We start from the raw sequence: 13,286 nt of genomic DNA, 5'->3' as shown, positions 1-13,286 counted from the left end.
CCTCCAATCAACTGAGGGCATTTAGCAAATCCCAGAATTTGTTACATATTACTGGCAATTCCTTCCATTAATTTCCCTTGATGGCTCTAATTACTCTAAGCAAAGTAAGGAGACATCCCTGATTGGCAGAGGCTGCTGCAGCATCCCAGTAGCTGAAGATCTTACCTACCTGTGCCCTATCCTTGTATATGATGATCCAGTCTTGGCTTATATAAAGTCAAAGGTGTAGTTCAGTGGAGTCTAGTCTCAGAATATTTCTTTTTATATTTTTCACAGAACTAAGCCCAGAAGATATCAGCTAAGATGTTGCTTAGGAATAGGCATTACTTCCTGTCAGAGCCTCATTTGATGTTGGAGGTATCATCCTGAAGGCTACAGGTGTATGTCAAAATAACTTGGTAAAACAATCTTATCAAAATAACCAAAATCTCTGCTTCCAAGAACCAAAGGACCACCTTTTGAAGTTGACCATCTTATTTATGCCAAGCTGCCAAACTACAGCTGAAGTTCTTTTCTGAAAGCCTCTGTATCAGTGTACAGCAGACTTGACCTTGCCCTGGATATCGTGCCACTGAACTCTGCAGCTGTCCCCAAAACCAAACAATATGGCATCAATGTAAAAACGCAAAATCTAGATAAAGTGGCATTCCCTTGAAGAACCAGGGCTACCTGGATGCTATGGGAAGAATAGAATGTTGGAAAGGCCTGCTTTACAAGCATGTAAGCTCCATGAAGAACCATGTTTTATTCACTGCATTATACCCACTGCCTATAACAGTGCTAGGAATAGCGTTGAATGAACAAATGCATACTTCCTGATTAGGGAGGTCTATATCTATAACCAAGTGCTTGCTATGCCTATGTCAAGATATGGAACACGGTCTGCAGACATTTACTGGCACTGTATCAGCAGAGAGATCTGTGCAGGTGGTCTGACATATTACTATGTCCTCTTCTAACCACCAAATGACTTTGGGATATAATGATTCTGAATTTCATTTCTGATCTGCCCTCCCCACATATATATGCTACTGTATCGGTGGTACAGATAATCTTCTCCAAGATAATGTGCTTAATGGCTGAAACCATTCCTTCTAATCCTACCATCCACATCAGTCATGATAATGACATCTTCCAATTCCATGAGTTATCAAGCTATTTGATTTCTGACTCTGATATAGATAAGTCCCAGTTTTATAGGCCATTATACAAACAAGATCATCCATAACCTTATGTCAACAGAATATTTCTACTGAGCACTTGGAGAGTATTTCTACTGAGAACATTACTGGTCCATACACTTCACTGTTAGAGGGTTCTCAAACAACTCTTTCTATTTTCCTCTATGACGAATATCTCTTTCATAAAAACTTCCTCCTACTACCTACTCCTACACTTCTCTTCTCCATCAAGACTCCTGGAAACTGCTCAGTAAACACTTGGGGAAACCATAGGCCACCCCCCAAAAAACTCAAGTTATATTCCAACAGGGTCAGGACCAATACTGAGTACATATGAGAGATGTCTTCCTGTTAACAACTCAATGGTCATGATGAAAAACAGAAGAGTGCAATCTCTGGGCTTCTGAGCTGTGGGCCTGCTCTACCCCTACCCCAGCCTCCTATGAAGTCTCCTAGTTAGTGGATAGTTTAGACTGGTTAAGGTGAAACATTAAAAAATAAACCCTATGGACTATATATCATTTTGATATGTGTTGTATCAGGAAAAAAATCAGCTTTTGATACAAATGGGTCTTCTACTGAGAATAAAATGCAAATAAATATTAAGCAAAGATTTTTCCATATGAGCCACAGCAGTCAAGCAAAGGGGGGATGTTTCCCTTAGGAACAAGATAATGTTCAATGACTTGGGCAATTTGATTTGAAAACCAAACTTTTATTGAATAGGATCATAACAGGATGAGAAATAGGAGGGGCAGTTCTATATAGTTAGGTTCTTGAGTTGTTCTCAGGTTTCCCTAACTAGTGTTGACTAACTGAAAGTACTGGTTTTTACCTATATACTGCTAATAAGAATAGCAGCAGAATTTGTTCAACATCCCCAAAGAAATATACAACTATTTCTCTTAGGTCCTATAGTTGTTTTTAAGGCAGGTTAAGCATCTGCAATGGAAATGCACTATGTTTACTTTAGACTGTAGGTTAGAAATTGGGGAATAACTGGCCTACAGGGAATAGCACCAGCTCAATCTAAAAAAAGCCCTAGACATCTTGGGATGGCTTGCTGTATAAGAGTCGTTGCCAACAAGCTCCATTCAGGAGATCTGATGCAATGCCACAACCTAGTTCATTCAGCTTTACAAAAACTTAAGTATATATCGGAAGTAAATAACAGTCGGGGCAAAGGAACAGAAAATATTGTGATTTTACCAAGGAAAAGAAAAGAATATCCTTAAACCTTGGGTCAAACATATAAGGTGAAGTGCCATAAATTAAATAAATAATGCAAATAATTATCTGGGGAAGTTAAGATGTCTTCAAAATGAATGTAAATAACAGAAATTTGAAATATTTCAGGGTAGACTCAATTAATGAGTAGAAGGATAGACAAGACATGAAAAAAAGCGGTACATGAATAAGCTTAACAGCAAAACATAAGGAATAAATAAGAGAAATTAAGAAATGAGGACTTAAAGAGATTAGCCTAATACTTAAAAAAGACAGTCCAGATCCTAGTTAAGTCAACACCTCCCCTGCCATGTTTTTAAACAAAACTTAAATCTGCCACTTTCTATGCATAAGTTACTTTCTTCCTTTACCAATGTCTAACGTTCTTTCAGTTTAATTCTGTACCTTTTCCATGAAATATTTTATAATTATTCAGGACCACAAAGGCCTCTCCACTTCATGGCCTCTTTTTGTACTTAGAGATACAATCTTGCTCTTGATTTGTGTTGTTTATATATATCTTATATCTCAATTAGAGTATAAATTGGAGTTTATTTCCTCATTTCTTGAATTTGAGTTGTCCTTGTGACTAGCTCTAACCAAAAGAATGTGGTGGCGGTGATGATTTGCTAGTTCCAAGTGTAGGCCTCAAGGAGTTTGCAAATTTGCTCTTGCTCTCTTGGAACCCTGTCAAGAAGCCATGTGAATAAGCCCGGTTTAGGCTGTTGATGGATGAACGATTACGTGGATTACAGAAGAGCATGCCTAGACCAACCAGTCCCTAGCCAATCTCGCAGCTAAATTCAAAGTATTAGTAAGACCAGCTGAACCTACCCTAAATTACTAATCTGTAGAACTTTGAGCTTAACAAATGGTTCTAGTTTTAAACCAATATGTTGTAGGATGATTTATTATGTGGCAAAAACTGCTGAAATAATTGAAACATACACAATGGTTTCATCCCTCTACTGTAATAATTATCACAGTGTGTCTTATATATTAGAGTCAAGTACTTGTTCATCACCCCTTTGCTATTGGAAGGCAGAGATTATATTATATTCATTTGTGTATTCACATAGCACTTAGGTTGTGCTTTGTACATAATAGGTACTCAGAGTTTGATAAAATAAACTGAAGTGAAAATCAAATTCTAGTTTTCATCAGCATTATCTACTTAATGTTTACCCATGGAAGAAAATCACAAGCCATAGTATTGTTAAACGGTCAAGGGTACTGAGAATCTACTATTGGTCCTGTTCACAAATGGTTCCCAATTATGAACCATTAAAGACCCACAATTATTAGTACTTGGAATGTACATGCCTCTTCAAGATAGTCAATTAAATGAGCCCATAAAGCAGTCCTTCTCAAGATTTGGCATCAACCCAAATTTGAATTTTGATAGACAGATACACATATATTTGATATTTGCATGTGAAGTTGTACTGCAATCCTACTTTTATGAGCTTATAAATATAGAAAATATAAAATGTTAAAGGAGATTTTGATTTGTATTGTCTAATTCACATCATTATTAATAGCAGGTTTTCTAAACCCAGAAATCTGACAAATGAGATTTAACTCATTTGTACTTTAACTCTGAAGTGCTATACAAATGTAAAATATCATGAAAGCTTGTATATTCAAAATGTCATTTCTCTCTTTTCCTTAAGAAGTAGGAAAGTGAGCATAGACAGGACAGGTGAGAAAGGATGAATAGTTTTGCTATCCACATATAATTTGCTTCCTAATGAAATTCTACAGCTTTTAAATGACACTCTGTCATTACAGTCTATACAAAGATGACTTCATCAAATATTCCATGTTTTGAGTATTTTTAAAATTATCATTCAATTGATACTGTATGAAATTCTCTAAAACAAGAGAACATGAAAGCATGATCCGAATAAATATAAACTGGTGAGGCAAACATACCCAATGACAGTAAGAGAACACCCTTGCTCTGTTACACCTTCTTTCACGGGTGGATACCCTATAATTTGCCTCAATTTTACCTTACTCTAACTCCAGCCATTCCTGTTCAATGTTTTTATCTTCAATTTATAACAGGCATAATGATTAAAGCAGTTAATAAGCTAGATAACTGAATAAAGACCTAAAAATGTTTAGACTGGCCATTTAGAATTTAAAAATCTGTGTTGTTAATAACATTTCTGAAAGAAAAACATGGACCAATGAGAGCAGTCTCCAGTTTCAGTCCATTAAATCAACCATATAAGGACTAGATGAGGAATAGGTAACAATGTTACATGTGAAAAACACTCAATTACAAGCAAATAGGAAGCTCAATAAATGAAGAATAGAAAGCCCATCTCCCATTAGGGGTGCATTAATAAAAAAATTTAAAGATTCAAAGGGTCAATGTTAAGTGAGACAGATTTTAGCCAACTTAACAAATATCTTTCTAATAATCATATTGTCCTAAGGTGGAACTTGCTGCTTTGGGACAATTAGTTCTCCTAAAGAAGGGTATTCAAGCACAGTCTGGGATGATGTACAAGGATTTAAGTATCAAGCCAAAGGTTATACTACATGATTTTTAAGATTAGCTTCAACTCCAAAATTCAAACATTCTGTTTTAGGATTCTAAAGAATACATGCAAAAGGACACTTAATCATGCCTCATTCAATGTAAAGATATCACCACCAAAAATACACTCCCAGACTTTCTATTTATAGTTTGAGCAACTCTGTAGTTCAGAAGTCTCCTTTTCAAAAGGTGCCTACTCTAAATATGCTCTGGGAATGACTAAGATGAACTACAAGGAAATAAATATTGTCGGCATTGCATGTGGAAAGATCATTATTCACAATGATTCAACCTACGTAGGACTTGATAATAATGTGCTACAGACCAAAAGCTAAGGAAGTTTTCCAAATGGTCTATGTTAGAAGAAGTAACCTTTAAGCTGCTTTAACAGAGACAGATATAAGTAGAAATTAGGTGGTAGACTCAATAGGAAGAGGCATACTTTTCCATTATCAGTAAAATTTTGGAGTTTTGGTTCTACCATTAAAACATTATAAAAGTAACTCTGGGAACAGAAATGTAATAGAAAATAGGAACTTAAAGCATAAACAACAGTGCTGAGAGCTCACAAGTACTTGAGCATTCATCCCCGGCTCAGATCCACCTTATTTTGGCTGTGCTTTCTAACTTACTCCCTTAGTTAACATTTTCTGTGAACACTAGTTGCTTTCCATAGGGACCAAAACCACAAACTAGAGAGAAATGACCACACTTCCTTTTCATGAATAGTGAGAATGGAAAAAATTTTTCCTTGGATGTGTTTCTCCAATGAAATTCGATTTCTGCTTTCCAAGAAAAGCCAATTGGCTTAGAAGTCTCTGAGAAGAAGGGAGGGGGAAATCCAACAGATATCACCCCACAAAACCCTAAAGAAAAATCCCAAACTTTCAATCTTATATCAGTCTAGGGGTTAAAACCTGAATATCTCAGCTGAGTTGCTAAATCTACAGGTGGAAGGTCTTATGTGTGGGAAGAGATACTCAATTCCATTTGTGATCATGCTGGGAAAGCCTTTATGGGTAAGAGAACCCCCACCCTGGCCCCCAAATATTAAGTTGACACACGTTTCTGGGACACAGCCTGAATCCTCAAACTTTGGCAGGTCTATAGACACACAATTTTCTGTTTTCTGCTTAACAGGGCTTTCCAGAATTGTCATCAGATGACAGATTACACCACCCATCCGCAAGGATTCAGGGGTAGCTCAGGCCATCCATTATGGGTTAAAAGCTGTTCCAGCATGAATCAAGTCACAGTGGTAAGGACTACTGATACAAGGGGTCCTACAGCTTTAAGAAATACCCTGGGCATCTAAAAGTTTTCAGAATGCAAACTATGTCAGCTCTGAAAACAAGAGGCACTGCATCATTATGGCAGGAGAAACAAAGCCAGCCCCCTTTTAAAAACAGACAAAAAAAAAAAAGATTGTTTTAATAGGAGAGAAGCATCAGTCATTGATTCTTACTTCATTCACACTTTCTATCCAACCCCATCCATCTTCAGAGTGAAGAGATGACAGAGCCCGGTTAACTGTCTCCCTCATTGAGCCCCCACCCATCCTGCTCCAGTATATCCAAACCACCAAGGCCTACCAAGCCACCCATTTCAATCTGCAAGAAACAGCCCTATAGAATGACTCTTTCTATCTAACGGACTTGCCAAAGCTCAGGTATGGCTAAGTACCAGCTTTCATCACATTACTTTAATAGGCTTAGCATGACTGGTAGGGCCTTTGCTAAACATCTTCAAAAACCGACCACTTGGTCACTCATGGCTGACCACATTCTACAAAGGAGGAGATGGGAAGACTTAAGGCAGCAGGAAAAAGTCAACAAACCAAACCAATAGTCCAGAATGTAAAATGTTTCATTTTTCTAAAAAGCTGCTGGCCACATTATCTGCAAATAAATGTTCTCCTAGCAAGCAGTCTCTGCATCAGTGCACCTGCTTTGCATTGGTTTGCTGAGTTATCTTTTTGCTGTGTCTACAGAAGCCAACTACAGCACAATGGGTCACATCACTTGAGGGTCACTTGAGTCCCTCTACTTTCTGTGTCCCTCCTCCCACCCCCTGCCTTTCCTTCTACCCACAAAACCTTTAACTCCACCATAGCTAAGGATCCCAGATAGCTAAATAAAAGAGGTGGCCTCAAACACAGGGAAAAACCCTTAGGTCTCCAGTGTGAATCGCCAATGCCAATCCCCCTCCCCTCCCCTTTTCCTTAAGACCTGATGGTCTTCAGTCACACATCTTAAAAGAAAAACAAAAAACAAAAACACAAAGACTTACTTGTCTCAAGTCGATGAAGGCCAACTGCAGCGTGTCCTCCTGGAACCCAGGCACCGGGCCGGATCTGGCAAACTCTGTGGGAAAGAAAAGAGGATAAAAAGCGCCTTTAACTAACCATGGACAGGGAGATTGGCAGACGGATGACAGGGAAGACAAGAGAGGCTGGGGGAGAGGAGGACCGAGCTTCTAAGGAGTCATGTCTCTCTCCCTTCAGCTTCTTTGTTTGCCCTTCAAAATTCGTGTCATCAAAACACCATTAATTCCAGCATCCTGACAGCAAGGAAACTGTACTAATTCGACCTGAAATTTATTCCCATGAGCCGCGCTGGGCTTCAGAGTATTTGTTTTGTGAATGGACAAACAACTTGCAAAGGAGGAGGGAGTGGGGGAGAAAAAAAAGTTTTTCCTCTCAACACAATAAAATCTTCAGCTGTGAAACTCTTTTCAGTTCCGAAAGCTATTTATATTTTAGGTCGCTGAAGGAATTTTCTAATTTCACGCTTGTCACCTCATTCCCCAAGCATTTATCAAAAAATATTCCCTGCCACATCATTAATTATTCCTTCACTGATTATTTGTATTATCTCATGAGTGCATTATTGCCAACACACATACACACACACACACACACGCACACGCACACACCCTGTAGCAGCAAAGGCTGCGCCGATCCAGTACTTGGCTTTTGAGCAAAGGAGTATTTGCAGATATGAAAAGGCCCGTCTGAATAAATCTCACTACAAAACTTAGAGAACATTTTCGCATGTCTGTCCTTCTAGTGTATTCTTTATCCTTGACTTCTACTTCCATTCTACTCTGAAAAATTCTTTCTTCTCCTCCCTCTACCCCAATTTAGTGTTAGGTTGAGGATACTACATGAATGCTATTTGCAATTTACAGTGGTGCCTTGGGTCCACGCTCAGTTTATGACTCTGGCTTCTACATTGTTAACAAGAAGATAACTGCACAGGGCTACAGGGACAAAAACTAGTAACAGTTAAGAATGTCAAGTTTTATTGTCCCCAAGCCCTGCTTATTATGAAATCAAAAGGTCATAAGTTCCCTATACACACACATACAGAACAAATTCAAAAGCTAGATAGTTACTATGTCTTCAATTCTCTCGGTGTAGCCGATATCCTATCTACTATTTACATCAAAAACAACTCAAGTGTCTGTTCAAAGCAAATATGAAACGAAATGTTTTCATTTCAATTATATTTTTCTCTAGGACTATATTTAGGAAACTACAGAGTTTTGGTATCATATTCTTCTTTTGAAATTAAATAAAATACATGAAGATATTTGCATATATGTCTGGACAATTACTTCCAATAGTTAGTAGCTGGATAGACTCAAATGAAAATTTGTGCACAATAATAGGAATTTCTGTTCTTTAAAAATATTTTTCATCTGAGGGCTTCTTAGACATAACAGGGTTTCATAAAATCCTTGCCCCACTTTTAAAACTAATGCCAACAACTTAGATTGCAAGGATTATGGGAACAGTATATGAAATGAAATTTAAAGCGATTTCTTAAACTAAAATATAGCACAAATGTATTAAACAATTATATATGAAATTATTATTGTAGATATTTCAAATAAAAATGATTCATAAATGGAAAGAGATAAACTATATAGCATTATTAGCAGTACTAAAGTTTTCATTTGATTTGAGAAGAACATTCAAATATCATTTATAAATTCTTTCATATGTAGCCTAAGTGATAAAAGTTTTAAAAGAGTAAAATTCTAAAACTGTACAAATACTTGATGAAGGCCATGTTAATAGAAAGCTTGATATACTTCATCTTTCATACCTACAATAGCCATTATCTGTGATAACCTCATATACAGGAGCTATTTGAGTCAAATGCACAATTGGGCCATACTATGTTCCTGTTAATAGCAGTTCTTTGAATTATAGCTACAGTCACTCTTTGACAGCCCTGATTGTTGGATGGTCAGCTTAATTACGCTTTCCATGCTTGATGGTTTCTTCCATGGTTGATAAATTATCACTATCAATATTGCATGGCTCAAGTCTATGCTGAAGCATTTGAAGCATTTGAAGTCCTCTTTGTCAGTAGGAACACTAATTGAGTCAAAATGCAGCAACTATCAACATGTTCTGCTGTCCTATATATATCCAACTCAACAGAATTATCCTCGATTCACTGTTGGAATGCTTGGGAGCTGGCTACACATTCTTGAATCTCCTTATTGGGCGTGATCCTTGGGGCTAATAGATGAAGCTGATGAAACCATTTAGGAATCTGGATGTGATGCATATTTAGTTGTCAGAGTCACTTTATAAACCTCATTTTTATGACACACTGAGTCTTCCAGGTTCCCAAAGGATATGATGCCCTTTTAGATTTGATTTCCCCTTTTATATATCAGGGAATCAAAGAATGACAATTGCATCAGGTATGACAAAGTAAAGTGATTAATTTTATGTATAGCGTATGAAAATGTCTAAATAATATATATTCAACTTCATATTTGCGTTTTTCTCATTGCTTTATGTATATAATTCTTCTTTTCCCATGTAGACATTAAATTCCTTATGGATTATTATAGGATTATCACACAAAACCCAACAAGTATTCAAAATAGCAGATGTTCAACAAATATTGTGTTTTAATTTAATAAGTTGCACAAATAGCAAGATTCATTAACCACATACACTCTCTACTGCCAGTGAAAATCTCTGGACTGTGATAAGTAAGGAGCCCTTAATCTGAGTATCAATAAGCAGGCTTTAGGAATTCATGAGCTCCCTAAAATTATAAATTACATGCACAATGATTAAGGGCATGGGCTTTGGGGTCATAAAAATCAGAGTATGAGCCCCAGGTCTCCACTTACGAGCTCAGGTGCTTACACAAATTACTTGATCTTTTTAAGTTCAGCATCTTTATCTCAAAAATGAGAATAAGAGAGCATTCCTTATAGTGCTGCTATGAGGATTAAACGAAATAACACATGCAAAGCAGTTGGCAGAGTGCCCAGCATATCATAATTGATTATCATTATAATTAGTTTTTTGTGTAAATATGAATTTCTTTGCAAAGATGGCTCATGGCTTTCACTGAATTCTCAGAGGGTCGGTGACCCAAAAAAGGTTAAAACCACTGTTCTTTATCAAGGACAAAACATTAGAAGAAAGTCAGCTATCATTCAGTGATGAGTCAGTAAATTGGCAATGCAAATTTATTTATGGGCAAATATTTAATTGCTTCATTTAAAGGAAGTTACTACTGTGTTAGCCACAGAACAATAATTTTCAATAGTATTATTAAAACATTTCATAAATGCACAAAATAGGTCTCCTATAACTTTGTGACTCAATGAACCCTTATAAACATGATTGTCCTCTTAGGGTCAACTTTTTTAATATATGAAAAATGGTAGTAGCATGAGAAAGTGTGAATACTTCAAAAAATAAAACAGGAATTTACATATACTCTCATTTCGACTATATAAAATATAGTATGCACAGATATGACAGAAAGCACTCACTTCACAATGTTAACCAAGGCTACTACAGAGAGGAAGGTTGTAAGAGTGTTTTTTTCTTCTTTATATATTATAAACTTTAAAAATGAATATAAACCACTTTTATAACCTGAGAAAAAGAAACTGAAGAACATAAACACACACACACACACACACGCGCGCGCACACATTAGTGGTGTGCTGATGTAGCAGTATTTTCTCCAGTGACAAGTGATATATTTTGTTCAAGATTTAGCATTGTAGGCAACTGGGATAGGTCTGTACACCCAAATTCTCAGATGCTGCTTGATAGAGAGGAGGAAAACCACACATGAAAGAGGGGCAAGAGGCTCCCAGCTTCATGTTATATGCTGATACATCCCCAAATTGATTATATGTACATGCAAGAAGCCTCCTTTCAGAATCATCAATAAAAACCTTCCTTCTTTTGATATCATAAAAAGGGGTAAGAACGTGCAATTGTGGCTAAGTAGAACCAATGGATACATGGGCCATAATGGACAAGTCACTTTGTGGTAACAAGTCCACAAAGGGACTTGTCTTTGGATTCCAGGATCCATAATAGGTTTTTGTTCTCTAAGTGATTCAAACTATTAACGGCACCAAAATTTCCAAAGAATCAGTAAGGAAATCAAGGTGCTTGCTCCACTAACAGAACTACACCTTACCTTTGACTAACTCTTGTTACTTGGGGACTGAATCAAAGTTCCAGAGAGGCTGGCAAGGTGGCTTTCTCTTGGAAAACTTGTTCAGCTTAGTAGAGCCTCTGACCAGTACCAACTCACTCTCCAGAAAGCTTGGCTTTCCCCTGCAGCCCTACCCTGCCCTTGTCCAATCATGCATGGTAGGGACTCACGGAGTCTAAGCTGGTATCAGGGCCTGACTCCAAGATCCAAATTGCAAATGTGCAAAATCTTTCAGTGAGGAAATTGCCAACTCATTGAAGTTTATGAATGAAATATTTTCATTAAAAAAAACTAAAAGGCCCGTAGTCCCTATCTACTTGGGAGGCTGAGGCAGGAAGATTGCTTGAGCCAGGAGTTCGAGGTTACAGTGAGCTATGATCATGCCACTGTACTCCAGCCTGGGTGACAGAGTGAGACCCTGTCTTAAAGAAAAAAAAAATAAAAGGAGGTGTACAAAGTTACAGGAAAGAAAGCATATGGTCAGTAAAGGTACGACAGGAGAAAGAAAATCACTAATAAACTTACTTAACCTGCCAAATATCCAACAACCCTTTACATTTTCATACACACATAAATCTATGAGATGTAATCATTTTTAAAACAATATTAATTTTTCAAATTAAAATGTACTTTTAATAATCTTCAAATTATAATGAAATGAAGTTACCAAAGGAAGGATTCCACTAATTTCAAAAATACTTTCTAGACTTCTTGAAGGCTAACTTGAAATTAAGAAACTCTGTCACTTAGAGGCGGAAAGAAAAAAATTTTTTTAACTTTAATTCTCCGGTACATTCACATGTGGCTGAAGAAAACAAAATATGTAAAAGAGCACAGAATACTAAATTAGAATAAAATGGTAGAGTCAGAGTTAGAAGGGGCTTTGAGAAGTCAAAATGACTGCATTAATCTATAATTTATATATATATAGATAGATAGAACACTTGGGAGTTTAATCAAAAGCAGGCTGTAAGAAACAATATAAAACTAATTTTTCTGAATCTTTGCAAAATGTCCACAGAACAAAAACAGTTGTCAAAGGAAGCCGAGCAACAAGGTAAAATATATTTCAGAAAAGCGAAACTAATACACTGTCTGGCAAGTAGGTAAAATAGCAATTTTGAAAGGAAAACATAATTTGTTCAAATAAGAGGAAGGTGAAAAGACAATCTGCAAAATGTTACAAAGAGGTCCTCAGATAACATCAGTATACTATTGCTCCCAGCGAACTTCCAGTTCAGACAATGGACAAGCCAGTATCACCTACTCTTACTGAATGTACTAGGGATTAAGTTTAGGCTAAAATGCCAGATAAGAAAACTCAGTACCCTGAAGACTAAAGTAATACTGGATATTTGTTTATATCTTAAGATCATGTCAGATCACATGTGTTTTTTGTGGAATTGAAAAAAATAAGAGCTGTTGTTGCTGTATTAACATAATGGTTTCCTGGTATCTAGCTCCCTGGAGCAACAGATAAGGGCTATGCTAGACTACCAAGTGTGGCTCTGGGGGAAGCCAAAGCCTTCTTGCATCACTTCACAGTGGCTCCACTAAGCTAATTACAGAGAGGAGTTGATAGACTCCATAGGGAATCCACTCCAGGCCCCGCTGGTCAGAGAAAGGTCGGCCAGAACATAAGGAAGTAAAAATGAAGGAGAACAATGTCAAGGAGAGAGAAAAGGATGGGGAGGAGGTGGAAGGGGAAAGCTCCTTGGAGATTCAACTGACTATGCTTGTGTAGGCATGCTTGTATGAATATGTGATCATAAAAATTAGCTACCATTAATTATCTAGGGCATGACTCTATGATGTAAACTATTTGTT

The 13,286-nt window shown here is 37.0% G+C and overlaps 1 protein-coding gene across 7 annotated transcripts in view; it reads right to left on the bottom strand.

The window, feature by feature from the left end:
- The window catches only part of EXOC6B (exocyst complex component 6B), a 563,953-nt gene that overhangs the window by 124,651 nt on the left and 426,016 nt on the right, over window positions 1-13,286 (bottom strand). For 6 of the 7 annotated variants that reach the window (XM_069494964.1, XM_069494962.1, XM_069494963.1 and 3 more), the window contains one exon: window positions 7,249-7,322. The exons of the other annotated variant lie outside the window; for it this stretch is intronic. In XM_069494964.1, the coding sequence (XP_069351065.1) occupies window positions 7,249-7,322 (74 nt within the window). The remainder of the gene's footprint in view (window positions 1-7,248; window positions 7,323-13,286) is intronic. 7 annotated transcript variants of the gene reach the window in all.

The sequence above is a fragment of the Eulemur rufifrons genome, chromosome 19 (genome assembly GCF_041146395.1).
Source record: "Eulemur rufifrons isolate Redbay chromosome 19, OSU_ERuf_1, whole genome shotgun sequence".
NCBI classification, from domain to species: domain Eukaryota; kingdom Metazoa; phylum Chordata; class Mammalia; order Primates; family Lemuridae; genus Eulemur; species Eulemur rufifrons.
This window is presented reverse-complemented; position numbering and strand designations above follow the sequence as displayed.